This window comes from Bolinopsis microptera, chromosome 2, assembly GCF_026151205.1.
Source record: "Bolinopsis microptera isolate Bmic1 chromosome 2, MBARI_Bmic_1.0, whole genome shotgun sequence".
Classification (NCBI taxonomy): Eukaryota; Metazoa; Ctenophora; class Tentaculata; order Lobata; family Bolinopsidae; genus Bolinopsis; species Bolinopsis microptera.
In genome coordinates this window covers 6151712-6179169 of record NC_087073.1, presented here as the reverse complement: position 1 = coordinate 6179169, position 27458 = coordinate 6151712, and the positions used below count along the sequence as shown (strand labels likewise).

Below are 27458 nucleotides of genomic sequence, written 5' to 3'. Positions count from 1 at the left end.
ATAGTATGCCCACGTGATAGTTACATCCAAAACTAGCAGACATCACGCATTTTGTCTGTAACGGACAAACTAACTAGCGCTTAGTACGGGGTCTGGAGCTTCAAAGTGCTACTCGATAATGGTGATATAACGATATCTTTACCATCAGATGTCTGGGTAATACAGTCAACTACCTGTCCGGTCTACAGATACCATAGGTGCTAATTCCATTATGAAGGAGCACGACTCCCCACTATTATGAAGGAGCAGGACTCCTCGCCTCCGTTCTGCTGATATAAAAGCGGTCCCTGTACAATTAGACTGGATTTAGTTGATATGCCAGGTGTTACTTGTTAAGATAGTAGTATGTTGGGTGTTGTTATCGTCCTATTCATATGTTGTGTACTTGCAGTCCTGTTCATATCTTGTGTACTGCAGTCCTGTTCTGAGTTATACCACGGCCGTGAAAAGCTGGCCGCTAAAAGCTCAAAATTACAATACAATTACAATAAAATCTCGTAAGGAGTCCAATTTTTCACAGCTGTGTTTTAGAGTTATAGTTCTTAGCGCACAAGTGTGATATTATCATCATTCATATCACTCTGTTTCACCCACCCACTTTCAACTTTCACGTGCTTGTCACAGTGTTCACTAAATCATCAGGTAAGCATCTACACTATTTTTCTATGTCCGTGTCAGGCTGGAGAAATATATCCTGGTTGTATTTCTTTTGTTTGATTCTGTGTAAATGTGGAGGTTTGCGTTCTGAGCTTTCTTTTGTAATTCTCTCTGCAATCATCATCATGGCAGCTCTTTTCTCATACCAAGCTTCTGATCGTCTTTTGAGTTCGGTGTTCAAGATATTTCATATCATTAGTAAGTAAGTAAGTAAGCAGGGTTACATTTTATCAATTCACTATTATATCAAACACCTATCAGCATTTAAATACGTATTATAGATGGTTGATTACGTTGTTCATGACCTGCTAGGCCAAAGTAAGAGATTAAGATACAGATTACAAGTAGCACAGAACGATGTAATATAATGATACATATAATTATTATATACTATATATATATGTAACCGCTTTATCGTCCACTTACGATCGAGATAAGGTTCGATAGGTAGGTAGCAAAACATGTCTGATTGTTGGCAGTATTAATTTCAGGAAATAGAGGTCGACGTTTGTCGTCGCCTCTATATGAGGCGATGTGGTCCTCCCGACCTACTTATATCTGAGCTACAAGTCCTTTCAGCTGTAGTCTCTACCTAGTAATACCCGATACCTGGCTACACCAGCAGTTCCAGCATCAATCATCACACTAATCACCCAATCGTTAGTCGTTAAGCGTTTTGTTAAACGTTGTGTTACTGTTGGTAATGACACTCACTTGTCCACCAAATGCTTGGTTCGAATGGTTTTACTTTCAGGAGGTTTTCATCCCACAGACAATTTTAACTTTCTGGTTCTCTAATTCCTAAACAGCCCGGCTAGCGCAACCTTGCACTCAGGAAAATTGGTCGGAATAACCCTTTCAAAGTGGCTTCAACCACTGCAATGCCAGGGGCAGACCTCTATTTAGAGCTTTAGAGGATTAACTGCCGCACTTACACGACTCAACATTAATCAGGGTTAATCCTCTCCTCATATTATAATGGTGTGTGACGTGGCTCTGTGGCCGCTTCTATTGTCGTGTCCAACAGGAGCAAGATGGCGGAGAGAGAGCCCAGCTACAGAGCTCGTCTCGTTAATGAGAAGTCTGGCATAGCCGCCGTGTTCTGTATCAACACAGGGAGGAGAGAGAGAGAGAGGCCAGAGGGAGAGAGAGAGACGAGGTAGCACTGATCACTTCGCCTTTGTTGTTCTGTAAATAATGTGTCCTGGAGATCATCAGGGCGGGAGGCTCTAAATTGGTCACTTCTCTATTTTGATGGTTGTGGCTCTAACTTGTCCAGAACCTGATTTGTCATCGTCTCCTTCTAACCAACCCTGACTGGATGTTTGGCTTCACGGCAGTTCAGTGACTAATTCTGTGGAAAACATGGCCGTTCAGGATAGATGGTCCTTCATTCGACACTATTGTTATAAGTACAAGCTCAGGATACGGTAAGTGGTATAAGAGTTACGAAGAGAAGTTTGGTTACTAGAGTAATGATTACTGAGCGGTATTTGGAGATACCTTTAGGAGACTGCTGGGCTCAAATAAAATCTGTTCCTGAATATTTGTCGCTTAATGTTAGGGGTCTGTATCGATGGAAAACTTATATTAATGCATTGAGAGATCAGCAGATCAGGAGTAACTAAACAGATCTTAGTGCTGGTTACCCCGAAGTAGCCCGGCAATATCATATCGAACAGAGAGAGAGAGAGAGAGAGAGAGAGAGAGAGAGAGAGAGAGAGAGAGAGAGAGAGAGAGAGAGAGAGAGAGAGAGAGAGAGAGAGAGAGAGAGAGAGAGAGAGAGAGAGAGAGAGAGAGAGAGAGAGAGAGAGAGAGAGAGAGAGAGAGAGAGAGAGAGAGAGAGAGAGAGAGAGAGAGAGAGAGAGAGAGAGAGAGAGAGAGAGAGAGAGAGAGAGAGAGAGAGAGAGAGAGAGAGAGAGAGAGAGAGAGAGAGAGAGAGAGAGAGAGAGAGAGAGAGAGAGAGAGAGAGAGAGAGAGAGAGAGAGAGAGAGAGAGAGAGAGAGAGAGAGAGAGAGAGAGAGAGAGAGAGAGAGAGAGAGAGAGAGAGAGAGAGAGAGAGAGAGAGAGAGAGAGAGAGAGAGAGAGAGAGAGAGAGAGAGAGAGAGAGAGAGAGAGAGAAAATATCGCGACCTTAAATCTCCATTAAAATGTAAAAATTGCACTTTCGAGGTACTTAGAGGACCGCAACTGTGATGGAAATTACTCCTACCGTCGGGAATGATGCTTCAATTAGCAAAGACAATTTCACAGCAACCAACCTAATTCGAACGTCAACCATTCTGAGATATATCATGGTCCTGTACATATGGTCCTGTACATATGGTCCTGCGTAGTTTACCTAACATACCTCAGCTAAGAGCATTTGATCTAATTCTATTCCTTGGCTCAGTTTACTTCATGTAAAGTAATGCTAGGTGTATTTAGTTTGATAACTTAATGCTTTTCGACCGGATATAGCACTGTAGTCTTTGCGAGTGGTTTGTGCGATATGTTGTTTTTTGGAGGCTTGGAGCTTTCTTTCTCGATCAGTTCTGGTACTTTCCCCAACATGCCGCAAAGGTTTGTCTTCTCTCTTTTACTCAGCACTCAGCATATAAAGTTAGGATGTAAGAATTGTTTGTCTTATCTCTGTTACTCATCAGTCAGCATATAAAGTTATGATATAAGAATTGTTTGGAGGATTATCGGGTCGCTAAGCTCTTTTGATAAAACACAGTCCTCTTTTCAAGTCAGAGGTTTTGAGTCCCTTGCACTTTTTTGCCGCCCGGTCAAGAAACAATACCCGGAACGTGAATAGAACAAACTAGAATTAAAGTAAGGTCCTGAATAATGAACAAGATCCAATAAAACAAGATGATTAATCACAAACAAGAGTTGCAATTATCGTCTTCACATGCTATTGGTAATGTGGTAATAGTTGCTGGGGATGATCTGTGTTATAAACGATACATCCGCCACATTGATGCAATACTTACCACGAACTAAGGAGCAAATAGTGCCATTAACATTTAACATGCTGTAACTTGTAACCTATCGATAATAGGAGGGACGATATGTTGTAGCAGTATCAGTTCAAGTAGCAGTGTTAATTCTTAAATTGGAGCTACTCAATAATACACACTACCTAATCGGTAATCAACGAGTAATCGCTATTTAACCGCGAATCTGCAGGATATGTTCTAATTCCAGCATAATAATTTGTTTAATGTATTGCCTAAGCATTGGCTAAAGACATAAAATCTCCACACTAATTGGTCATCGACATCCTGAGAGGAACTGGTGCATTTGCTACATTATTTATTACTAGTGATATAACACTTCAATCTATTAAGTTTCATGTTCTTACCTCAACTCCCATCACTGCCACTCACTAATCTCGTCTATTTAACTTACTACTTACCAGTGCTTCTCTCTGTACGTTGATCTGGTGCTTGTACAATTTAGTTTCAGTAAGCTTGCTCTAGATGTGGCGAATCTTTTCCTTTGCAGAAATTTAAGCATATACATCGGGTAATCGTTCCCTGGGTCAGTCATCATCTGAGGAGGTGTATTAGAACTGATAGCTAAAGGATTGCAGAGTTCCGATGATGGAAGAGGTGAACGCAACACTCCAGGATCTCATAGGTCGCTTCATAGTGTCGCTGAGTACATGGGAGCCAGTTCAGCAGCTACTTATACAGGCTCACCACCAGGAGCAACAAATACATCGGCTACACGAGGAACGGTAATTCTTGAGAGTTTCGTAAATTTTGGTACCAGAACACCAGGATATACATACATTGCATACCCTACATTGCATACCCTATATTGAATACCCTACATTGCATACCCTACATTGCATACCCTACATTGCGTACCCTACATTGCAGACCCTACATTGCATACCCTACATTGCGTACCCTACATTGCATACCCTACATTGCATACCCTACATTGCATACCCTACATTGCATACCCTACATTGCATACCCTACATTGCATACCCTACATTGCATACCCTACATTGCATACCCTACATTGCATACCCTACATTGCGTACCCTACATTGCATACCCTACATTGCATACCCTACATTGCGTACCCTACATTGCATACCCTACATTGCATACCCTACATTGCATACCCTACATTGCGTACCCTACATTGCGTACCCTACATTGCATACCCTACATTGCATACCCTATATTGCATACCCTACATTGCATACCCTACATTGCATACCCTACATTGCATACCCTACATTTAATGCTTAATAATGATCTGAAATAGCAGCTATAATATTCCCTAAAATCCAGCACACATGACAGACAGATCGTTAGTGTTTATTGTGGAGGTCTATCAGAGTTTAGTCACCTACTCTCTCTCTTCTTTCTCCGACTCCTCTGGAAATCTGCCCAGAACACTGAACTTGTGTCGTGTGTCGCATGATTTGCCGTATCTCTCGGCTACTGCTCGGCTACTCGCAACATCCTTGATCCTTCATTGTTACTACACGTGTTTTGCTAAATGCTCGAGATAATCCCTGGATACCCGAGATCTTGTACTATGTTGTGTAATATGTTGGTTTGTGTGAAGCGTGTACAGTGAGGAATGAAGACCGTAGCTCATCTTATTGCGTTCCTGTAAGTTTTTTTTCAAGCAATTAAATCAAGTGTTGCACTTTGCAGAGCACAATACATAGGTAACGGAAATGGTCCATGGTTACCAATATTTTTGAACTTTAAACAATCAAATATATACACAAAGTTTTCAAACACATGATTTACTCTATCATAGGGGCAGGGATGAGGTTGTATGAGACTTCTGATAGAGGGGTCTCATCTGATTGCGTTCCTATAAGTACATGTAACCATAGCAACACTACCGTTACTAGGTTACTAGGTTACTAGGTTACTAGGTTACTAGGTTACTAGGTTACTATGTTACTAGGTTCTTAGGTTACTAGGTTACGAGGTAACTAGGTTACTAAGTACCCGGTGACTACAGACCAAATGCTTGCTGCTATTTTAAGGCGCAACCAGTTAGGCTTCAGTTCAAACATATGGCAAATATCTTTCAAAACGCTATCAGTATCACTAGATAGGCATCGGATTCTAGCCGTGGTTACACCTGTCACAACCGTATCAACAAAACATTTGACAATTGTTATCAGAAGAATCGTGATCTCCTCCGCTTTTCGTATTAACTGTTCATTAAGAAACCCATAGGCTTTATATTTGTCAATATTTCGATAGATATTAGCTGCAGTAAATGTGTGATTTAGCGAGCCCGTCCATTAGTTAGCTTACAGAGGATGAGTTGCGGACCAAGAAGTGCTTTGTCAACTTGACAGCCATTCTGACAGCCGCTCTGTCAGCTGTGTACGAGTCTAGAGTATGGTAGCTGGAGAGGCCTGAGAACTCTATTCATCAGAAAGCTCTGACGACACCATCTGTAATATTGAGAGGTCAATATCAGGCTTAGATGATATATTTCAGAGAAATTTGTCATTATATTTGCCATTATATTAATAACCTTCTTAACCTGCGTTTCTTTGAACTCGGCGCTGCCTTTTTTAAGAGTTTGTGAGGTTGGCTTTTTACATTTGTCATAGGATAGTCTTGTAATCTGTGTTAAAAGATATCGGATACTTGATGCAGATGGAGAAAAACACTTCCGGCAGTTCTTTACTACGATTCTTTTTCGGCTATCAGCTTTCTTTCAAAAAGAGGTACTGTTTCACGTATTAACATATTACTGGTTACGACTATCATTGGTAAAGCTTCATTCGTCTAGTTTATCTTAGTCTACGTGTACAATGAGCCATAATCAAACACTTTTTATTCTTTCATCTTTAAGTCTTTGGTCGCATTTGACAATGTACAGAATCCAGGCCAGGAAGTTTTGTTTCGAATTTGGCAATTTGTACACGGGACTAAAGTTACCCGTATTTTACCTAGGGGGATTCAGGTACTTGGAAATTGAAGTATTAATTGTTTGATGAAGCATGATATAGAGTGCTATTGTTAATTGATAACTACTACTATGTCGGAACTAAGTCCGATCTACGCCAGATAACCCCCTCCATATATCCCTATTCCCTGCCCCGCATCAGGGTTCGCAATTCCTCTTTAGAGTTTCCTTCTGTAACATAGACAAGGCCGACTTGTCTTAAAGTTAATTGAATAAATGCAAAACAATCGCTTTTCCTGACCGTACCATATCTGTAATGATTGCTTGTGTAGGTAATAAAACACGTAGACAAATCTAATCATAAGGGACCTATAGAACAACAATAGGTTAGTACATATAAATAATCAATGTAATATAATACTACAACAATATCCTGCAATCAATATTTATGTTTGTAGGAAATAGTCACAATATACCTATTCAAATGGAAAACAGGAACAATATAATAATAATGATAATAGAACTACCAGCTAATTGTTTGTTGTTATATCGCTATTGCTATGTTGCTGATTTGGTTGATGAAGAGGTAGTTTGAGATCCGATTATCACATGATAAAAAACTACAAATGGGGACTGTTCTGGGTCCTGTGTGAACCTAACCTTCCAGAAGACCTTTTATCGGATGACGAAGAGGACGCATCTCCGGTTGAGTCGGATCTTTTCTCCTGTAGAGGAGCCCTACACCCTTCAACCTGTGTTGGTTCCTGGTGGTACTCACCTCTAGAGTCTGACCTCGAGTGTAGTGAAGCGGAAGATACCTCTTCAACAATTGGACCGGGTTCTCCTGAGGGGGAGATTCCTGTTGATTGGAAGGAAGCTTTAATCCAGACCTCAACCAAGACCGGATTTCTCGGCCGACAGTGAGTGTAGCAACTTGTCTTATTCAGACAGTCAGACAGAATAGAAAGCTGCATTTTCATCCTTTCTTCCCCTTTTTAAAGAATTATTCTCCAATTTCCGCCACTTAGCTTGCGTCTCAGTAATCTTCACAGTTGTCATTGATAATAAGCATGATAATGGTAATCACTATCAAAACTAATTCGTTATTTTGATATCTGGTAAAAATAGCAGGATTATGGCCAGCTATAAGAGACATTGTTAAGTAAGTGGGGTTACCATTTGTCATTTATCCATTTTTCGCTATTATTTTTCGCCATTATTGTCACTCTGACGACCGACATAAACAATGTAAAAACTGCGAAAACTTCAATTTGTTCTGTTAGGAAAATGGAGATAATCACCTTTTATTTCTAGAATTCCGGATTATGAGCAGAAGTTGAAGGACTTGATATGAAACTGCGATATACATAGTACATTGTACATATTGCATAACTTACATATTGCATAGTACATAGTAAATATACATAGGTAGTAAATATACATAGTACATAGTAGGTACATAGTACATAGTACATAGTACATAGTACATAGTACATAGTACATAGTACATAGTACATAGTACATAGTACATAGTACTGGCACAAATGTCGCCAGTGTTCCTAATATAACTGCGCAAAGTTATTTTGCGAGATATTCTGAATTAAATTATTATTGGTGCGCGGCACTGAACCGATCAAAAAAATCGTTAATTTCACCATGTACGTATCCCACTAGGCATGAATTGATAGCGTATCATTTTAAGTCAGATTTTGCACAGATCCGTGTCATATCAGGTTGCATAAACAATAATGTTAAACATAATGGTTACATAGAAATATACACGATTTTCAAATTCAATATGGAATTAACTGGGCGGCGCTCGGCCTATCACTCCGCCATAACTGCATGCTTTTAAACAGTAAAGCCTGGATTCTATGAAATTTGATAAAATACGCCATCACGGATCGGGAAATTGAGCGGCCATCCACAAAATAAAAGCGGCCGCATTTCTTGTTAATTTCATAGAAGGATGTATTTTGGTTGCTTCATAGGAATTTTTTTCCCTTTGAATCAATCAAGCTAGATGAATTGTTGTAAATACTGAGATCAAACTATCAATTTACAGGCAAACATGTTGCAAGGCGTCATCATCAGTGACATAAGCCCTAAAAATTGTAAAAAGTTAGTAAAACCGAAAATTCCTTTAAAAATCTGAACACTCTTAAAACGGTTATAAAGTTAAAATTAAGATGTTAGGAGTAAGGGAAGGCCAAAAGGATTTATAGTGTTAATTTCCAAAGGTTTTAAAGTCTTGAGTAGTTGAATATATTTATGTTCACGGACTTCCAAAGTTTTAGGACTAGAATTATCAATAATTGACACATTTAAAATTTTGTTAAAAATTTTTTTTCAAATCTTCCCTTTGTCTAAAACCATGATCTAACAAATGTAAGCCCAAACTATATTCATCACTTGTTTCATCTACCTTATCGCCATTTAAAAGTTTATAATATTTGACCCTATGTTCTCCAGACTCCAGTCCTAACCCGTAGAGAGCGAGTAGTGCGACCGACGTAAGCCTTTCCACAGACACTACATTGGAACAGATAAATGATGTTGTAAATCTGGCAGTTTCCAGCCTCCAGGGGAAGCTTTAACCTTCTTGCCGTTCACTTTGAATTCATGGGTGCCTTTGACAAGTTCACAACATTTGCATCTTGGCAAATTGCATTTGCTGGTTGGGCCATGTTTAGCTCCTAGAGCAAGTTCTTTCAATTTTACGAGGCGAGATTTTAGGCTTGGGCCTGTCTTCTTTGTGTAACTGAATATTTTCTTCCTAGGCGTGGCAAATGTTGAGGAGGTCTCTTGGGATGTTTCAGCAGTGTCACTTTCACTGAAACTCCTCGTTCTTGAGAGGTGTTTTTCATACTTCTTAATCACAGACACCAGATCATCATCACTACCATAAGTAGATATGACCCTGATTGGAAGATGTAATGATGTCTGGTCATCAGGAGCCTGAACTTTGCGTGACAGTGATCTTGCTGTATTGAGGACCTTATTACTGATGTTCTCAATCATTTTTCTAGGGTAACATGCGGCAAGGAAGGCTTTTTTTTTAGGTGTTCTTTCAGGCGTTCTTGGCAGTTGATGATCCTTCTGAGTCTAAGGCATTGAGAGTACACGATACCGGAATAGATATGGTTAGGGTGGGAGCTTTTAAAGTGTAGGTATGAACGAGAGTCTGTTTTCTTTATGAACAAATCCGTTTGGAGGGATCCTAAGGAATCGAAGGTGAACATTATGTCAAGGAAAGATACGTATTTACCAGGATCTTCTATTTAGTATTCACTATTCATCAATAATTAGGCCATAGGGGAGGAGTGCTTTGTTGACATCTGCAATCCAAATTTGAACTCATCTGTACTCGGTAGTTCCCTCAAACAAACCTGCTCCGTCGTCAATGTAACGCCTGGCTGATACGATCTTATTCATGAGCCCTGGGTTACTATAAACACATTTGTTCATTAGGTAGTAGACTGCTATGTTTGCGATTTGGACACATAGTGATCCACCCGTAGGAATACCGATGAGCTGTATGAACCAATTTTGATCGAACACCCCAACAGAGGATCAGAGGCTCAATTCCACCAATTGTGTGAGCCATTTGCAGAAGTCTTCAGACCAATCTTCTCTGCATTATGGCATAGCGGACTTCAAAGCCTCTATGACGAAGGGTGGTGCTACATTTCGTGAAATGAAAATTATAGTAAATTTGTAGAGGTTGTTATTTACCGGGATCTAGAGGACTAGTCAGGTGCTATTGAGTTGGTTGGTTCAAAATGAAACACGCTAAATTAATTTGACTTCTTGAAAGATAAAGTCAGCAAAGGTTTTATTGGAATGTGGGAACTGAACTCAAATTCATGCGTATCTTACAAATCGGATAAATCAGACATATTTACAATCGAAGCCACGGACGGGGAAAGGGGTGTCATGTGATAAGTGTATCTCAAATGTGATAGGTTGATGTTAAGGTAGTGTTAGGACGGTGAAAGGTGAAGGTTGTTACTTAAGGTTTGTGAGAATGTATTCGTGAGGGAGGTAATGTTACTAAATGGTGTGAAGTCAAGGTGCTGAGAATTGTGGAAAATGCTTTGTGAAATTAGTTTGAGTTTAGCTGGAGCCGTCCGGGAATAGAACATGAAATATTAGTATTCTAATAATCAATAAAGTTATATACTGTACAATCTTCCGCTCGGAAGTTTAGCTAAGTTTGAAACCCTCCAATATATTTAGTAAAATTTATTAGGATTATAAAAGGACAAGCTTTATAATTATAATTTAAAAATTTTGAATGAAAATGAAATAAACTAAGTTAGACGATAAATACGTATACAAATTGGGTCTCAAAGCATGTAATATAAAAACATGCAAAGTGTGAATATAAAAATATGCAAAACCACAACAAACCATAAAACTTGCTAAAATCGTGTAGAATATGATTGAACAACATTTCACACCATTTTCTAGTTTTCGCCTCTTGTATCATAATTAAAAATTCGATTTTGAATCGTTTTTCGTTTCACTTACTGTTCGTTAACACTTAGTTAATCCCGTGTTTAAAATAAACGTGCCAAAAGCGTGTAAAATGTACAAACTTCATTTTACACTGTTAACGGGTATTCATTTCTCGTATTATAAGTTAACGTTGCAAATATCATTCGATTCGTCTTTCGTTTCGTTTAATATTCGTTAACATTATTAAAAATCTTTACACTTAATTAATCATATGATTTGACTCACTGATCATCCAGGGGTCATAAGGTGCCCTTTCAGATTACAAAGTTTATATAAAAATTGTTTAGGTAAACGAACAAGACTTTGCTTGTTAAAGGAAAACTTCTAGTAATTACTTTATATGATCATTTAAAATTTTAGTCGTCCATTTAGGTTGGAAGTTGTTTTAGCGAAGAGCGAGTGCGATAAGTAGAATCTCACCCGTGATGAGGAGTCTCTGTATGAGGTCTATTAGTAGGTCTTCTGTTGGTTGTATGGAATTGAAAGTCGATTAGGATGGGAATGTAATTGATCATCATGATCAAAAGTATAAGAGATTTGAGGTAGAGGGTACTGTGTCCACCCCATTATTCACGAAGGAAGATTAGAAATTGAAGGTGGGTCGGTTTACCAAAGACAACGTTCAGACATTTCTTTTTTAGGTATAGTTAAGAAATGTTACGGTTCTATCAGCGGTCGTACAGAGTATATAGGTGATAGGAGACTATAGAGGTACTGTGGGTACGGGAAATCAGTGGTAAAGTTACAGATCCATGTGCGTCTGGCTCGAGTTTACTGACCACTCAGGGCGCCAGCTCCTTGTGACAGCAAACCTCTACACATGGCGACTCCGCATTACTCGAGATCAGACTTCTTTACTCTTTAGCCAGGTCTTTGTCCTGATTTCCCGGTTCCGACATTTGTCATAGTTATTTAGTGTATACAATATTGCTTCTAGGTCTTAAGTGATTGAGCCTAAGCGTGTTGTGCTCGCTTGTTTCATCATCTTGCTGAGTCGTACTACTACTAATTGGTATTGAGATTGGAGGGGGAAGGGTAGGAGTTCCAAACAGTAGGGTAGGTAGGAGTAAGGTGGGGTAGGAGTTCCTGTATCATTGGTAAGATATCATCGTTCACATCTGGCATTTTGCCCTTTTATAAGGTGGGTCGGGGTCCTCACAAGTATTAGTACTTGATGGAGGATCGGATACCCTCAAGTTAGTCGGAATGTATTTTAGAGTATCGAAATGGACTACTACCATTTGTTCAGTAAGGTAATGGACGTGTTCAACTAAATAAGTCCATTGAGATGAGACTTCCTTGATGCACCACGGACCCCTGTAGCAGTTTCTGGATTTACGGTAATGTTTGATGAAGGACATAAAGGTTTCCGGAGTCCGGAGCAAGACCTTGTCGCCTTCTTGGTATGTTGTGTGGAACCTTTTCTTTTTATCGTAGAAAGTCTTGTAGGCGCATTTGACTTACACTAATGTTGTTTCTTACGACATTGTACAAGTCTTTCATATCGTGGTACGTGGCTAGAGCTAGATGAGCTCCGAATTTATAACTTACTGTACTGGTGGTTTCTAGAGATGCAGAAGTATCAATAGGGGTATGAGGGTCCCCGATTGGCGTGGAGTCCTGTTTAGTGGATTCCTCCGATTCGGTATCTATTGTATCTTCGTTATTAGTCTTCACTTTGTTCGCAACGCATACTGAGTTAGTCTGTCTAGGGAGATTTTCAAAGGTAGTATGGTCCACACGAGGTGACTTTGATAGACTTTTCTCTCTTAAAGCCGTGTTATTTTCTACATCATGTCAAGAGGTTCTTTCTTGAAATTATTGTGTTTCTTTGTGTGCGGGTCTGCACTCTGCAGTAGCATGTTCTTTTTGAGTCTTAAGGTCAATCTTTGACGCTGTATTGCGGCTTAGTTTCTAGGCTTGAGTCTTCTTGGACTAAATAGAGTGGTTCTTGGGCTGGAGGAGTTGATTTTCCGACGGGAAGAGGTGATTCTATAGCAGAAGGCGATTTTTTGAAAGGAGAAGGTGATTCTTGGACAGGAGAGGGTGGTTCTTTGACAAGAGAGTGTGGTTCTTTGACAAGAGAGGGTGATTCTTTCACAGGAGAAAGTGATTCTTTGACAGCAGAAAGTGATTCTTTGACCGGAGAAAGTGGTTCCTTGACAAGAGAGGGTGATTCTTTGGAGTTGTGTTGCCTTTCACAAAGATTAGCAATGAGAGAAGAGTCCCATACTTTACGAAGAAGATTTGGCCTAGAATACACTCTTCGTTCATTTTAGAGGTAACCACAAGATCTATTTCGAAGACAGTTCCCTTTATAATGACATGAGCATACCGAATGACTCCTAGAACTTGTAATGGCATGCCCGTTATCCCCTCTAGTTTGAAACATTTCTGTGTAATTATTAGGCTAAATATTTAGAGGCTAAACCGTCCTGTGAGTAGTATGGAAATATGGTGCCCACATGCACAGTCACCAATAAAGATTTCTAGCTCGAGGAAAGAAGGACCCCTTTTTTTTGATGCCGCAAAGTGTTGCCGTACTTCACGTATTTCTTAGAATTTTGAAATACGGTGTATTTTTGACCCGTTAACCATACATGGGTCATGTAACAATTTAATTTCATCCGGGTTCAGCGAAAAGTAGAAGTTTACTGACCATGCTTAAAAGGCTATACTACTAGTAAGTACTATAAATCAACATTCTCCTCTTGAATTCCAGTGTAATCAGTTTTAATTCATTGATCTCACCACTTCTCATATATATATATGACCGCTCTCTAGAATTACTCCAGTACAATCCAGTAATTGCCTGCCTCGAGGAATTAAAATTACAATCATCACAGCCTCCATTACCAGTTTCCGTTTCGTAGCACTTTGACAGCCACCATCTCCGTGACCATCTCCGTGACCATCTCCGTGACCATCTCCGTGACCATGACCCTGTGTGAACTGGAGAATATAGTTAAACTCAGACTAAAATGACTGGTGGGCTGATCAAAACTTGGATCCAATTCCGCAGAACGTTTGGGTAGGAAATTGTCCCTGTTTAGTGTTTGTTATAGCTTTGTAATGTGTACACGCGGTGACAAACTCAGTTTATTCCACCTGCGTGGTATAAATCACGTTTACTTCAGGACCGTTTCGTATCATTAGCAGTAGAAATTGTCTTGAAATTTATGCATCGGCCAGTAATCACTAATTAGACAAGCCTAGGGACCGAACATTTCCAAGTTATCGCATAATATCGTCACGTCTGGGATTATCTTCATGCTTGGTGTATCTAATCTTCTCGCCATCCTGATCTCTGGTAGTCATTCCCGCGCATTTTGCTTGTGTTCGGCCTTATATACTTGACCTTGGCCATCATTTTCATGTAGGGAGTTAAGACGTAATAGTAAGACGATTAGTTGAATAATGAGCATGTCTTGTGCCCGGCCATTAGTGTTTTAATTCGACCGGACGTTCTACTTATCACTCATTGACACCTCGCCAGCTTTACGCTCTGTGACCGCTCCGAGTGACCAGTTTAACGCTCTAGGACCAGTTTAACGCTCTAGGACCAGTTTAACGCTCTAGGACCAGTTTAAAGCTCTAGGACCAGTTTAACGCTCTGAGACCGAGCTACGTTTGACTATGTGTACCTTCCACTTTTGGGTGGAATCCCTGGATTTCGAGCTATACTTTGAGTGTCTGGATATTGACTGTGGGTGGTTGAACTGCGGTGCTCCCGAGTCTTCCTGTCTCTCTGAGTTAGGATTCTTAAAGGGTGTTCAGTAAGTTTAAACTGTGTCACGTGTACGGTGTATCTGTCTTGTGATCACTTACATTCATCACCGCCATCACTGTGACACCACTGTGACACCTTCTCAAATCACTCAGCAACATATCATTTAAATCACCTTTTTGCGATTTTGTTCGCACGCAAAGTAGCAAATAATTGTGGGACTGATGTTTTGTGTGTTATATAACACAGTTCCTCATTCTCTTGTAATTGTTGAACAGATACGATTCTGATGGCCACTTCTCCTTGTCTACTTGCGATGGAGGAAAGGTGGGTCAAACAAAATGTTTATGATTTCGTTTAACTGATAGGCAACATAGCCCCAAACACTATCTGTGAACTACTGTATAGCACATGCAATTTGTGGATAGATAAATTCACTCTGAACAATCGGATAGAATCTGGGCATCTCGTAAAATAGGACTATCGTGTTAAACAGTACATTTATCCGTTCGTGTTCTAAAAAACAATATATTTATTACAATTGTACCTACGATATAGCAACAAACAAGAAATGTGACTAATGGTGTAACACTAATGTACAGTACTAATAGTGGTCACCAGTGCCGATCTTGATACTGATGAGGATATTTAAATCGGTATCTTGGTTTAAATGCTTGAAGAATGTTGTCACACTAAAACGTGTAATTGCCAATTAACACAGTTATGCTATCAGTCATTGGTCAGCACTATGGCGCCTAAGCTAACCCAAATCTTGATAAAGATACTTTTAGCTTTTTGATACTTATAACCAAAGCTGTTTATAAAAAGTCTGGATCTAATGATAATAGCTGTCGACTCTCTTGAAAATAGTCATGCTAACAACTTGAAATAGTAGATGGTGCTTTGAACTACTTGTACTCTTCAGGCTTGTCCGCCGTGGCTAAACCAGTCGGCGGCGGCGTGGGCCTGAAACCTATAACCGGCGGCGGCGGCGTACGCCGGCGTGAGATCGACCCTAAATTTGGTCTATTATCGTGCTTTTTTTCCGACAATATGAGTAAATTGAAGCTGTGCAAAAAGTTGATTTTTATTTTATTTATTATATTTTTCAATCTGAAATTAAATTTTGAATAAAACTTTCAGATGATCATACGGAAAAATTCGATTTAACATAATTCACGCCACGCCGTCGTACGCCGTGGGTGGTACCGGCGGCGTGCGGCGTGGTAAAATTGACCGGCGGCGTTCGGCGGCGGTGGACAAGCCTGGTACACTTGTACTGACATTTGTGGAGTATCACTTTAATTTGTATTTCTCTGGTTGGGTCAATAATGTGCTCATTTCGTACATTATTATCTTGAAATTACTTTAACCAAACATATTTAAATTAAACATGTACGTGACAGCTCATTGTACGTGACAGCTCATTGTGTTGATCAACGTGACTTAACTTAAACTGTTAAAATGACCAAGATTAAACTGTTAAAATAGCAACTCACGACCTAGTCTTTACAGTTTGTGAGTCGATTAAATCCATTATTAGACTGCCTCTGGGCGATGAAAACAGTAACAAGATAAAATGATGAACGGGAAAAAAATAGGTTTGTGTCCGTCTGCCCGGCACCTCATTGATTGATATTTAACTGCCCTTCTAACTTTCTTAATCGTTACTTAAAAATGGAGCAATTTTTTAAGCATAATTGCCGATCAGAGTTCAAATGAATGTCGTTTCATGTCAAATTATAAAAGAAGTTCAGTAATGTTAATGTGGAAGCATTTTGCGACTTCGCAGTTTTAACCGTTTTTCCCCAATTATGACTTTGAGGAGATCTACCAGTTCCATTTTTATCTTACAGCGTCTGAAATCTACTGTCTTCTCGCAAATCACGTAATATACAGGGTGGGCCGAAAGTCAGTGAGCATACGTTGGCCTTAACAGCTCCGCCGTGTTTTATATTTGAGAGCTGTTGCTTTGCAGATGGCATACTGTACTTACTGGTTCGAGGATTCCGTCGTCAAAATTTGAAAATTCGAATATTTTAGAACACGCCCATTCAATATTAAAACACCTATATTGTTTTCTCTGAACATTCTGAACGCCTAATTTTTTCAGAGACGGTAGATTATTAAATGTTGCATATGATCAGAAAACATGAGGCAAAACGGATTAGAAATGACAAAGTTATCAAGCATTTTCTGTATCTCGTTAACAAAATTGACTGGGTGATTATGTGACACCGTGACAGAACACCTTAATTGGGCACCCTTAACATTTCCCATAATGTTTAATGGGGTGTTTAACGGGGTGACCTAATCTCGTGATTAGGTAAACCAATCACCTGATCACACGTAATGAATAAACTCGTTATGCTTAATATCCTGGTCTTCTGAGAAGCTACAGTTCTAATTTTTCAGGACAAACGTAATTCGAATGGCCAAACACAATTAAATAAAATTTAGCTCGATCCGACTATCCAAACTATCAAATAAATGCAAAAATTAACCTTCATTTGAAAAAAATGAACTCGAATATTTTTCGATTTGACAAATTCCTCGAACCAGTGGTGGTAGTAAGTCATACCAGAAAGAATTATTTCAATTGGGCACTCAGTGACTGAGCTATCAAGGCCAATGTATGCCCACTGACTTTTGGCCCACCCTGTACCAATTTACTTTTTCGCCCAATAATCCCACTTCTCGGCTTAATTTCTGAGCGAAAATTTCGCTAATTTCCTAGTACAATTAAATACAGTGAGGACCGTACAATCGTACATGCAAGCACATAACACACCCTGGTACACGCCCTGGACACCTACTCTGTTACTAGGATACCGCCGCGTAACTCTGCTGCTAGGAAACCGCCGCGTTACTCTGCTCTATAACGCCCAAAATATTTTTCAAATTTCCTCCACATTAACATGAAATGCTATATGCATTAGTTAACAAACGATTATCCATGACGTAAAATGACGTACTTTTTGTTGTAAATGAATGCTTTTATTTAGTATTAGTAATGGCTCAATAACTACCAACCTCGAAATTAAGAGCAAATGAAACTCCTCCCAATATCGGCCATATCCTTATCCGTTATTAAGCATGAAAGTTGGGTAAAGCATAGCTTAAAATGGCGTTCGTTCCATGACGTGTCTGTAATAAGTAATTAAATGGTTATGGAATACATGAGTTTTCATACAACCGTCTGCCTGCGGAAAGTGTAGTTGCGGTGAGCTTATCTCGTTTACGATACCGGGCATGGGTTGGTTAAGAGACGTCCGGAGAGACGTCCGAGCACATAATTTCACGTCGTTTGAGTCCTATGTACTGGTTTTATACACGATGGATTAGTCCTACTAGTTGAGAAGTTTTTTATCACTCCGAGAGGGACCACCATTCACCTCGCTGTTCCATGATCACAATGGAAATCATGGTGAAACTTCAATGTTTGATGAACGAGGTTTATGGAATGATCCTCAATTTTACCTCGTTCTCCGCTGACGATTCACGTTACTGGAAGAAGGAGCCTAGGAAGGAGCAGAAGAGATTCCTGCCCTCAATCTCCTGGTTCAGGGACAATGTTAACCTGGCCTCCTATTTCAGTGTTGGAGTTCCTGAGATCACTGAGGATCAGTTCTTCGAGGACTTTTCTTGCATTAACCAGATTCAAGCGAAAAAGAGAGGACAAATCAATAAAGAGGTTTGTTACAATTAGACATGCTCTTAAGTATTCGTGGTGTTTTTTCTAATGTTAATGTACACAGTTTTTCAGCCCCTATTTCAATCTTGATTACTGGTTTGTATCCAGTTACCATTGAATATGATTGAAAACATTTTTGACAGGTTTATAGTCGGAAACGAGGTTTGTGTCTGCCAAGTGCTGCCACTGCTGAGATATCATGCCTGAAAGTTTCCAATGTCGAAGTCGAGGTAACCACTGTCCACTTGGATTATTGATCATTATGATGAGAAATATTCCTTAAAATTTCAACAACATTTTGTCTAATATACATTAAGGATACGAATAAGATACAAAATATAAAAGGTATAGTATTGTATAATGTATTGTCGTATTATATTATCCATATTTGCTGCAAATGATGACACATCTAATCCTATAAATATATCAGAAAGACAAGCTGTTCAAGCAGCTGGTAAAGATTGCAATACATAGATCATGTAAATATGGTGGATTAGAGAATGAGGAATTCTACTCCAAACAGGTTTGGAACTCTTTGCTAACTTCATAACATTGTACACTTAATTCAAAGTGACAGTTTATCTCAATGACAGTGTCTTCTAACTAATTAATATGATTTTAGATATTCAAAAAGACGGACGAGGATTACTACATGTTTGCTGAGCTCGTCAAGAGTGAAAACATGATTAAACATGTTCTCGATATATCCTTGGTCGAAGCAAGGCACCTTATTGGAAAGGATATCGAAGGTAAATTTGTAACATTCGACCAGAACTTAAGAACTATAGGCTAAAATAGTGTGAGGAGCAACATAATGTACATTTTAGATATTTTCATTCAATATTTCGAGGAAAATGCTGTTTCCTATGCGGACTGACGGTTCTCTCCTGGTTATAATCATTCTTTTATTAGATAAGGTCCAGATCACCATGGAATATGGATCGAATCTTTAACTTTTCATAATTTTATTTTTTACAGTCGTACTTATTATAAAATTCGAAATATTTACTATGTCTTTCTCTAAACAGGTACAAGTGATCCGTACGCCACGATACACATCATGTCAACAAAGAAAGGGAAAGACAAAGATGCAGACAACGATAATTTCAATGTAACCAAGGTTGAATTCGCTACCCTCAACCCCAAATGGAATGAAAGCTTCACAATGTAAGTGTGTGGTGTATGTCATGTGGTGTTTCACAATGTAAGTGGCATTTGATGAAAGCTTCACAATGTAAATTGTAAGTAGCATTACCTCACAATGTAAGTATCATTTGAAACCTTATTGAAACTGTGAATCTGAGCTAGAAATGGAAATGTAGCCATTAAAGTTTAATCTTGGTGTATGTCATGCCTTTCCTTTTCATCTTCGGAAGCGAATTTTCTGAAAATGTGTAGCGTTTGAACTTCTAAATCTAACTTCTGATATGACTCATACGCTTGCTGCATCTCTTGATTAACACAGGCTTGCTACTGCAAATAATTCCTCTGGATCCATAGTCTATACCTGTGTAGTAAAGTAGGATTAGGGTCAATTTATTAGGGTCAAGTGTATAACAATAAATTGACCCTAATCCTACTTTACCATACCTGTAATTATAAATCTCGCCAGGAGCCTATCCGGCTCAAAAGCCGACTTTAAAGACGAAGAAGTGGTGGTCATGTTGTGGGACCATGACGAGGAACAGTCAGCTCGGGCCGCCGTCAAGGAACTGTCCAAGATAAAGTCCGTAGGAGGACTAGGCAGGTACGGTCTTCTCGTTCAGGAACTGTAAATAAAATACAGCATGTAAACTAATTGTTATATGTGTATTTTTTATTCTTCCAGCGTTTTCAGCGAATATACAGTGAATACACTACAAATTATTTCTAATAAATCTATGTGAATTAAGTTTAGGATTCCCCACGCGATTATGACTATGATTCAGGTACATCACACAGTTGGCTCAAACTGCGGTCAGCAACAAAAACGCGCACGACTTTCTGGGAATGGTTACTGTTCCAATAAAGGTTTGTCATATAATGTTTTTTGGGGTTACAATTCCATTCCAATTCTATCGTTGCATTGACGTTCGCATAAAAATGCCCCCCAGCAAATATGTACTCATGGTTTTATATTTCAGTCGATCCCAACAAATGGCCTCGACGAGTGGTTTCCTTTACAACAGAGAACTAGCAAAAGTAAAGTATCGGGGGAAATTTTACTGAAGTTAATCGTCAATTCTGTCGACGTAAGCAGTTTTATTTTGGTTTATCTTTTTCATCTGCAATCATTGATCATGGTCAGCTTTTTCTTTTAATTATTGAAGTTGTACTTAGAGAAACTAAAAGTAAAAGTTATAATTTAATCGTTACCCACAGGCGGGAGTTCAAGAAGAAAGAAGCAAGCTGTTCGCACTACACAAACAACTCTTCACCTTTTTACTGGCGCACGAGGGAAAGCGACAACATCAGGGTGCCATCCACATGTGGGGCTTTAGACTGCCCAGGTGAGTATTTGTAATGATTCTTATTTGTTTATTTATTTCAGTTTATGCTAATATTTACTAATGTTCTAAAATGTTTCAGAATAAATTTTTTTAAATTCTACTTCAGTTTAAGTCACTGAGGTAAAGATAGCATTCTCAAATTATTTGTTATATAGTAGTGTTGAACGCTCTACTTCACCAGGGAATCAGAGATAATCCTGGAGATGCACCAGCACTTCGCTGGGCTCACCCTGGAGCACACAACCATTGCTAAATGGCAAGCTCAGTGTACCCACTATATTGAGATTGGTGGTAGCGAGGAGGTCTTGATTGAGACAATGAACGAGCTTATTGAGTGTCCTGATTCTATTCTAACTACTGAAGAGGTTATTTGAGATGCCTGATTATTCTATTTTATCTTGTTTATTTCTAATGAAAATATTTAAATTTAATGTTGCAATATGAATCCAGCTCAGTCATCATTGGTATTAAAAGCAGTCAGGGGTTCAAATATTAAGATAATTGTTCCATGTGGAGCAACTAAGCACAGCTTTTTGTATTTATTTATCCACAACAGCTCTTCCAAGGAACGCTACAACACTGTTAATTTACCTTCTTAACAACCCTACAGGCGGATGAGCTGTTGCTCACTCTCAACTCGTTTGGTAACTACGTCCGTTTCCTCCTCTCAGAACTGCCCTTTGTTTGCTCACCCCACAAGAAGACCGATATCAAGACCTTATCAGACCTTGTCAGGTCTGTTAAAAGTTTCCGGGGTTAAACTGGTCGATATAGTAGATAACCCGTTTTGGTATTTCTGGTATCTGATCAATTATTGTGCCTATTTGTTTATGAATGATGTTGTTGGTAATCATCGAAGGGTCGAGAGAAGCCATGAATCTTCTTAGTCAATATACAATAATATATTATCAGTATCACCTTTAACTCTTTAATACCTTGTTCTCCAGTGGGTATCTAATGTTGTTCAAGATGGATCTGTGGAACCCGAGACAGGTTACTGAGGAGACGGATGTCAGCAAGTTGTTGCAAACAGCTGCTACTGACCTCTACGCCAAAGTAAAGGCAGCCGACAATTCCAACCACCAAGACATGGTAAGAAATTATGATAAAATTGCAAAATTCCATTTTCTGGTTGGGCAGTTTTTTTGCATAATATGTAATATAATATATCATACGCCTCAATTATTATAATAAATTATAAACTTCATCATCTGTTTATTCAAGTAAAATAAATGAAAATTAAAATGTTCGCAGAAACAAGGTTGGGGAGGGGGGAATGGGTATTTTTTTGTGAAATTTGGCGGCCAAATTTTTTTGGAGGCCTACGGGTATCGGCCTTACAAAATGACAGGCCTCACAAAATGACAGCCCACATAGACAATGCTGTAGCTTAGGTTCCCTATACATTGAACCCTATTCCTTTTACTGTATGAAAGAAAAAGCATTAATTAACACTTCCCAAGGAATGATAATGACATAGAATCTATATTTCTTACATAAATATGGACGTTTTTGCTGTTCAGTCATTGCCCCGCCTAACTGTTACCCAGAATGGAGACCAAAGTTTAGAATTTAACCCCAGAAAACCAGGTACTACCATGACTTATGTCAATCAAAGACTACTCTGGTCAAATAAAAAAACTGATTTAGTGACTTTTGTAGAAGAAATGACAAAAAAATGACCTAGCCTCACAAAATGACAGTGTTATGCCTCACAAAATGACAGTTTTATTTTATGATACAAAGATGGCATATTTATATTGGATGCCCCTTGCCTAATTATTGGTATTCTTAAACCCAGTAAGCTTATGATGAGCCTTAATGTGTTTGTTTGATCATCAATTTTGATCAAAATGCCTCACAAAATGACACCGAAAAGCCTCACAAAATGACAATGTTTCAGATTGAATTACTTTCATCATCTAAAATGGATCAGAAACAGTCAATACAAGAAGGAGTTAAAAATAATCATAATCTGACAGTTAACAATCAAGTAGCATTTAAAAAGTGCAGTTCTGATATCAAAACTTTGATTTCAAACTCTTTGATTTCAAACTCTGAATTCAAAACTCAACGAAATAAAGCTTCTATTTTGTGAAAGCAGAGAGTAATAACAACTCCTAAAACATGTCAAACGTTAACTAAACACTGAAAAGTGATCTATCCAGTCATAGAAAATATCAAATATAACCAAATACTGTGTTCAAGTATGAAAACAAAAAATGATTTTTACGCCTCACAAAATGACATTTTTAAAATTTTTTCAAAGTACAAAAAATGTTCCTTTTTTAATATATTCTGGTAAAAACAGAACTGGTATAATATAAACAACATATATATCTAACAGTAAGACACGTGAAAGAATAATGAAACTTTTTCCCAAATCGGATTTGAAGTGATGCCGTTTTGGGTTGTCATTTTGTAAGGCACTATCTCACGCGAAATTGCCCAACTTTTTTTAATCATCCTTTTTCCTGTAAAAGCTATTCTAATCTTCAATCTATTATATTTATCTAACTGTCCTAGGTGAAATCAAATTTCTATAGGCTGCTGTTAAAAAATGACAGCCGTGACGAAATTGTCATTTTGTAAGGCATGTTTTTTTGGAAGATTTCAAAGATGACAATTTTTATCGCAAAATTTACGGTTTTTCAATCAAATCAACCCCCGGGAAGAAAAATATACCTGTTGAACTACCTATCTGGATAATAAAACATGAACAAAACTCATTTTTGTGCATTTCAGAGCCATCTCCTTTTTCGTGTCATTTTGTAAGGCCGATACCCGTAAATAAAAATCCGTTCTCAAAATAAGGTGGAAATGCGATTTCGAGTCGATTCCGAAAATTTCATGCAAAAATTTTGAAAACTGATTGAGTTGTTACAATTTTAATGAGATCAATTCCGCGAATATCGCGAACCAAGATACGGGCAATTTAGTTCATTTTTTGTGGTCTTTTCGCCTTAGTATCCACGTACATTTAAACAGATTTAAAGCTATAACTTACAGAGAACATGTAGTGTAGGCTTACCTTTCATATAAAGTAAGTTTCATTCAAAAATATTGATATTTGACCAATTTATGGGACGAAATCTACCAAATTTGGTGCGTATGCCCAAATATGGGCATATGGTTTTTGGCTCATAACTCAGTCATTTTTTGTCCAATCTTGACGAAATTTCATATACGAGTTCTGGAGACCACTAGCTACAAGTAGAGCACCTTAAACCTGGTTTTTGGGCATGTTGAGGGTATTTGGCTGAATTTGGCCTAATTTGGACCAAATATGGGCGTGGCTGCCCGGCGGGCACCGTTTGGCGGTTGGGGTCCGGGACCCCCTCAAAAGTTCGGTCACTGGTCCTAGTTTGTTGGTCAACTGCTATCTCGAAATCAAGCTTCACAAAAAATACCCATTCACTGTTTACATTGCACAAAAATGCTGAAAGAAATAACAAGAATTGTGTCTCACGGTCTCTAAACTTTATTTTCAATTTTTCAATTTTATTAATAAAAGTTTCCTTCGTTAATTAATGAGGTTTGCTCGTTTCCTATAAAGTAAAATTATTTGGCAAAAAAATATTTTGTTTTCTGGTTTTGTCGTAAATGTTCTGATCACTTCATCGGATGAATAAACGGGTGAAAACTGAAACTTTGAAGTTCTCAAGATTGAAATGAACGTTGAAAGATAACAAAAATAATCAACTTAATCTGTAGGACCATACTACCGGTTGGCGGTTACCCTTCATTCTTCAATCTTCAACCATTTCAATAGAATCAGTTGATATTTTGAATGACCATTTTATATTATTTGTATTATATTATATGTAATCTGATGACCAATTGGTATAATATTTGTATAATACTTGTATAATGTTTGTGTGTTATTTGGTGTTATGTCTGTAATACTAACAATTGCAGCCCAAACAGCATCTGACTTGCTTTGGTTTGGTAAGTTGAATAAATGGGCGATCGTTTTAAATTTACTGCATGAAAAAAAAAAGGATTATGATTGTTTTAGAGTTTGGTATAGTAGATCTTATTGACTTTATAACTGCTTACGAAAGGAGGTGTTCGGTATAAACAAACGTGGATGGATAATAATCTGAATATTGGAGATTTATGGCCATAAGACATAGTGCATACTGGGTCAACTTTCTTCTTAAAATTACTGTAAAAAGTCACGTGTGCAATTTGTCGTTCCTCTCATTTAACGAAGTCGTCTAATCTTGTTTTGTCCCAAATTTATGTTGTTAAAAGTGAAAAATCAATCGTTTCCAGTTTTGTCCTTCTTATCTCATTTCTTTATACGATTAAATGATTACGTCGACCTTTAGCTTTTATCTCACTTTTCTCCTTACAGAGTGGCCGTAGAAACATATGGTTACTCAGTTATCTTTCCAAATGCTATAATATGATCATAGTTGGAATATTGGAACTAAGGTCATGCGGTTGTCTTACCCGATGACGATGCCATTGGCTAAATAATGATGCTGTAATATTGGCTCTCAAGACATGAGTCGCGTGACTGAACAGCCGTGCGGGGTCCGGACTCTACGGCGGGTTAGGGTCAGGGTCAGGGTCAGGGTCAGGGTCAGGGTCAGGGTCAGGGTCAGGGTCAGGGTCAGGGTCAGGGTCAGGGTCAGGGTCAGGGTCAGGGTCAGGGTCAGGGTCAGGGTCAGGGTCAGGGTCAGGGTCAGGGTCAGGGTCAGGGTCAGGGTCAGAGTCAGGGTCAGGGTCAGGGTCAGGGTCAGGGTTAGGGTTAGAGTCTTACGCCGTAGAGTCTTACACCGTAGAGTCCCGGACCCCAGCCGTGCATCAAGAACATCCGTTCTGAGCCAATAAACACGCGAAAAAGCTTTACGTGAGAGCTAAACACCTTTAAATATTATCTTGAAATGTCTTGTTTGATTTATTTTTCCCTGAGTTTTGAGAATTGAACCAATTTTCACTAAACATGAGTGGTTTTAAGAGTCGTGTGTATTGATTATTGGATCTGGGGCATGAGTGTATCGGTAGGTTACGATATCATAATAATATCTACCAAATAATTCTGTTAATCTTCAATCGTAGTTCCTTACTGTAAGGGATTGGTTGACATTTATTTTTTAGTGATAAAGATTTTGATGTTTTAAATTGTCTTATTTACTTCGACAGGTGATGTGATAACCGTTAACCCTGAAATGTTGAAACTTAGCCATATCCTCTATTATTATAGTCTTACTCTCACGGTAGAGAAGTTAAGCTGAGAAAAAGCGTTAAATTGGTTACATATTTGTTTGCCCTCTCTCCGTCTCCATGACCTAGATGTTTCGGCAGTATCCAAGTAGCCCGACAGGTGTTCCTGAACAGGTGTTCCCGAACAGGTGTATCCTAACAGGTGTTCCGAACAGGGTAAGGGTTAAGGTTAGGGTTCGGGAACACCTGTCGGGCTACTTGGATACTGCCGATGTTTCTAGCGGGACTGACCTGGTAAACCTTCATTGCAGAAGTCCCAACTGGAAAGCATGATACGAACGGTTATCAGGCTGCACTGCGAGATTGAGTCATTCTCCAACGAATACAGAGTCATCTTTAAACCTTGTAATTTTGATGTACAGCTCATTGTTTACGAGACAGTCATATCGCTGGTAAGGGAATTTCCACTGAGGAGTTAACTCGGTTATAATTGAGGAATTTTCACTTTTTCTGAAACTCCCATTAGTAAATTGCATGATAAGTGGTGCTATTTGACAATTTACATTATCAAGTATTTAACGAAAATAAAATTAAGTGAGTCATCTCCGCTCAGCTTATAATAGTCATCTCCGCTCAGCTTATAGAAGATGTGAAGAAAGTAATGATGGCTGTGAACAAATCGTGGAGCAAGGTTCTCCCCGACGCCAGCAGCGTTCTCATCTCTACCTTCGTTCTCTACAACTCCATCAACCAGCTGGTTCAAGCTAGTGATCCCACTAACGACAAGTGAGTTTATTGTATGTGTAATACCTTACTAAAGAGGGATGAGATTCAAGATACAGTAAAACCCCGATTCACCGCGCCCCCATTTATTGCAAACCCCGATTTACCGCGAATGTTTCCTTTCCCTCAAACCCCGCGGTAAATCGGGTTTTACTGTACTAGATGGGTGAGCAAAATTTATATCGCTAGCTGTGCACTGCGGTATTTTACAGGCGAAATTCTCAACAGTCAATGAATTAATTACTAGCCAAGGTTAATCCAGTCAATTACGATATGGTTTACTAAAATTACTCCATTACTCAACTTGGTCTTGGGAATAAAACTGCCCTTCCTCAGTTAACTTAACCTCCGGTTTTGACCGTTTGGCCCTATCTCCGATAAATTATCTTTATTTTACTCTCCTCGTTATTTTACAGTCTTCAACAGGACAATAATATTTCACCAAGTGGAGTTTCCGACAGAATCTTCAATACCATGCTAATGTTTAAAAGATGACATTCCAATTTTACATCAAATC

The 27458-nt window shown here is 38.8% G+C and overlaps 1 protein-coding gene across 3 annotated transcripts in view; it reads left to right on the top strand.

Annotated features, from left to right (window-relative positions):
* The window catches only part of LOC134826333 (BAI1-associated protein 3-like), a 58830-nt gene that overhangs the window by 6516 nt on the left and 24856 nt on the right, over positions 1-27458 (top strand). The window contains exons 1-16 of one of the 3 annotated variants that reach the window (XM_063838667.1): positions 14621-14849; positions 18398-18494; positions 18638-18724; positions 18925-19017; positions 19117-19243; positions 19523-19661; positions 20107-20241; positions 20423-20504; positions 20618-20725; positions 20856-20983; positions 21165-21348; positions 21594-21718; positions 21931-22075; positions 24902-24931; positions 26470-26610; positions 26796-26944. In XM_063838667.1, the coding sequence (XP_063694737.1) occupies positions 14710-14849; positions 18398-18494; positions 18638-18724; positions 18925-19017; positions 19117-19243; positions 19523-19661; positions 20107-20241; positions 20423-20504; positions 20618-20725; positions 20856-20983; positions 21165-21348; positions 21594-21718; positions 21931-22075; positions 24902-24931; positions 26470-26610; positions 26796-26944 (1910 nt within the window). In that variant the 5' untranslated portion in view covers positions 14621-14709. Of the gene's footprint in view, positions 1-6063; positions 6371-14620; positions 14850-18397; positions 18495-18637; positions 18725-18924; positions 19018-19116; positions 19244-19522; positions 19662-20106; positions 20242-20422; positions 20505-20617; positions 20726-20855; positions 20984-21164; positions 21349-21593; positions 21719-21930; positions 22076-24901; positions 24932-26469; positions 26611-26795; positions 26945-27458 lie in introns of those variants that run through there. The other 2 variants (XM_063838668.1, XM_063838669.1) reach the window with 2 other exon arrangements.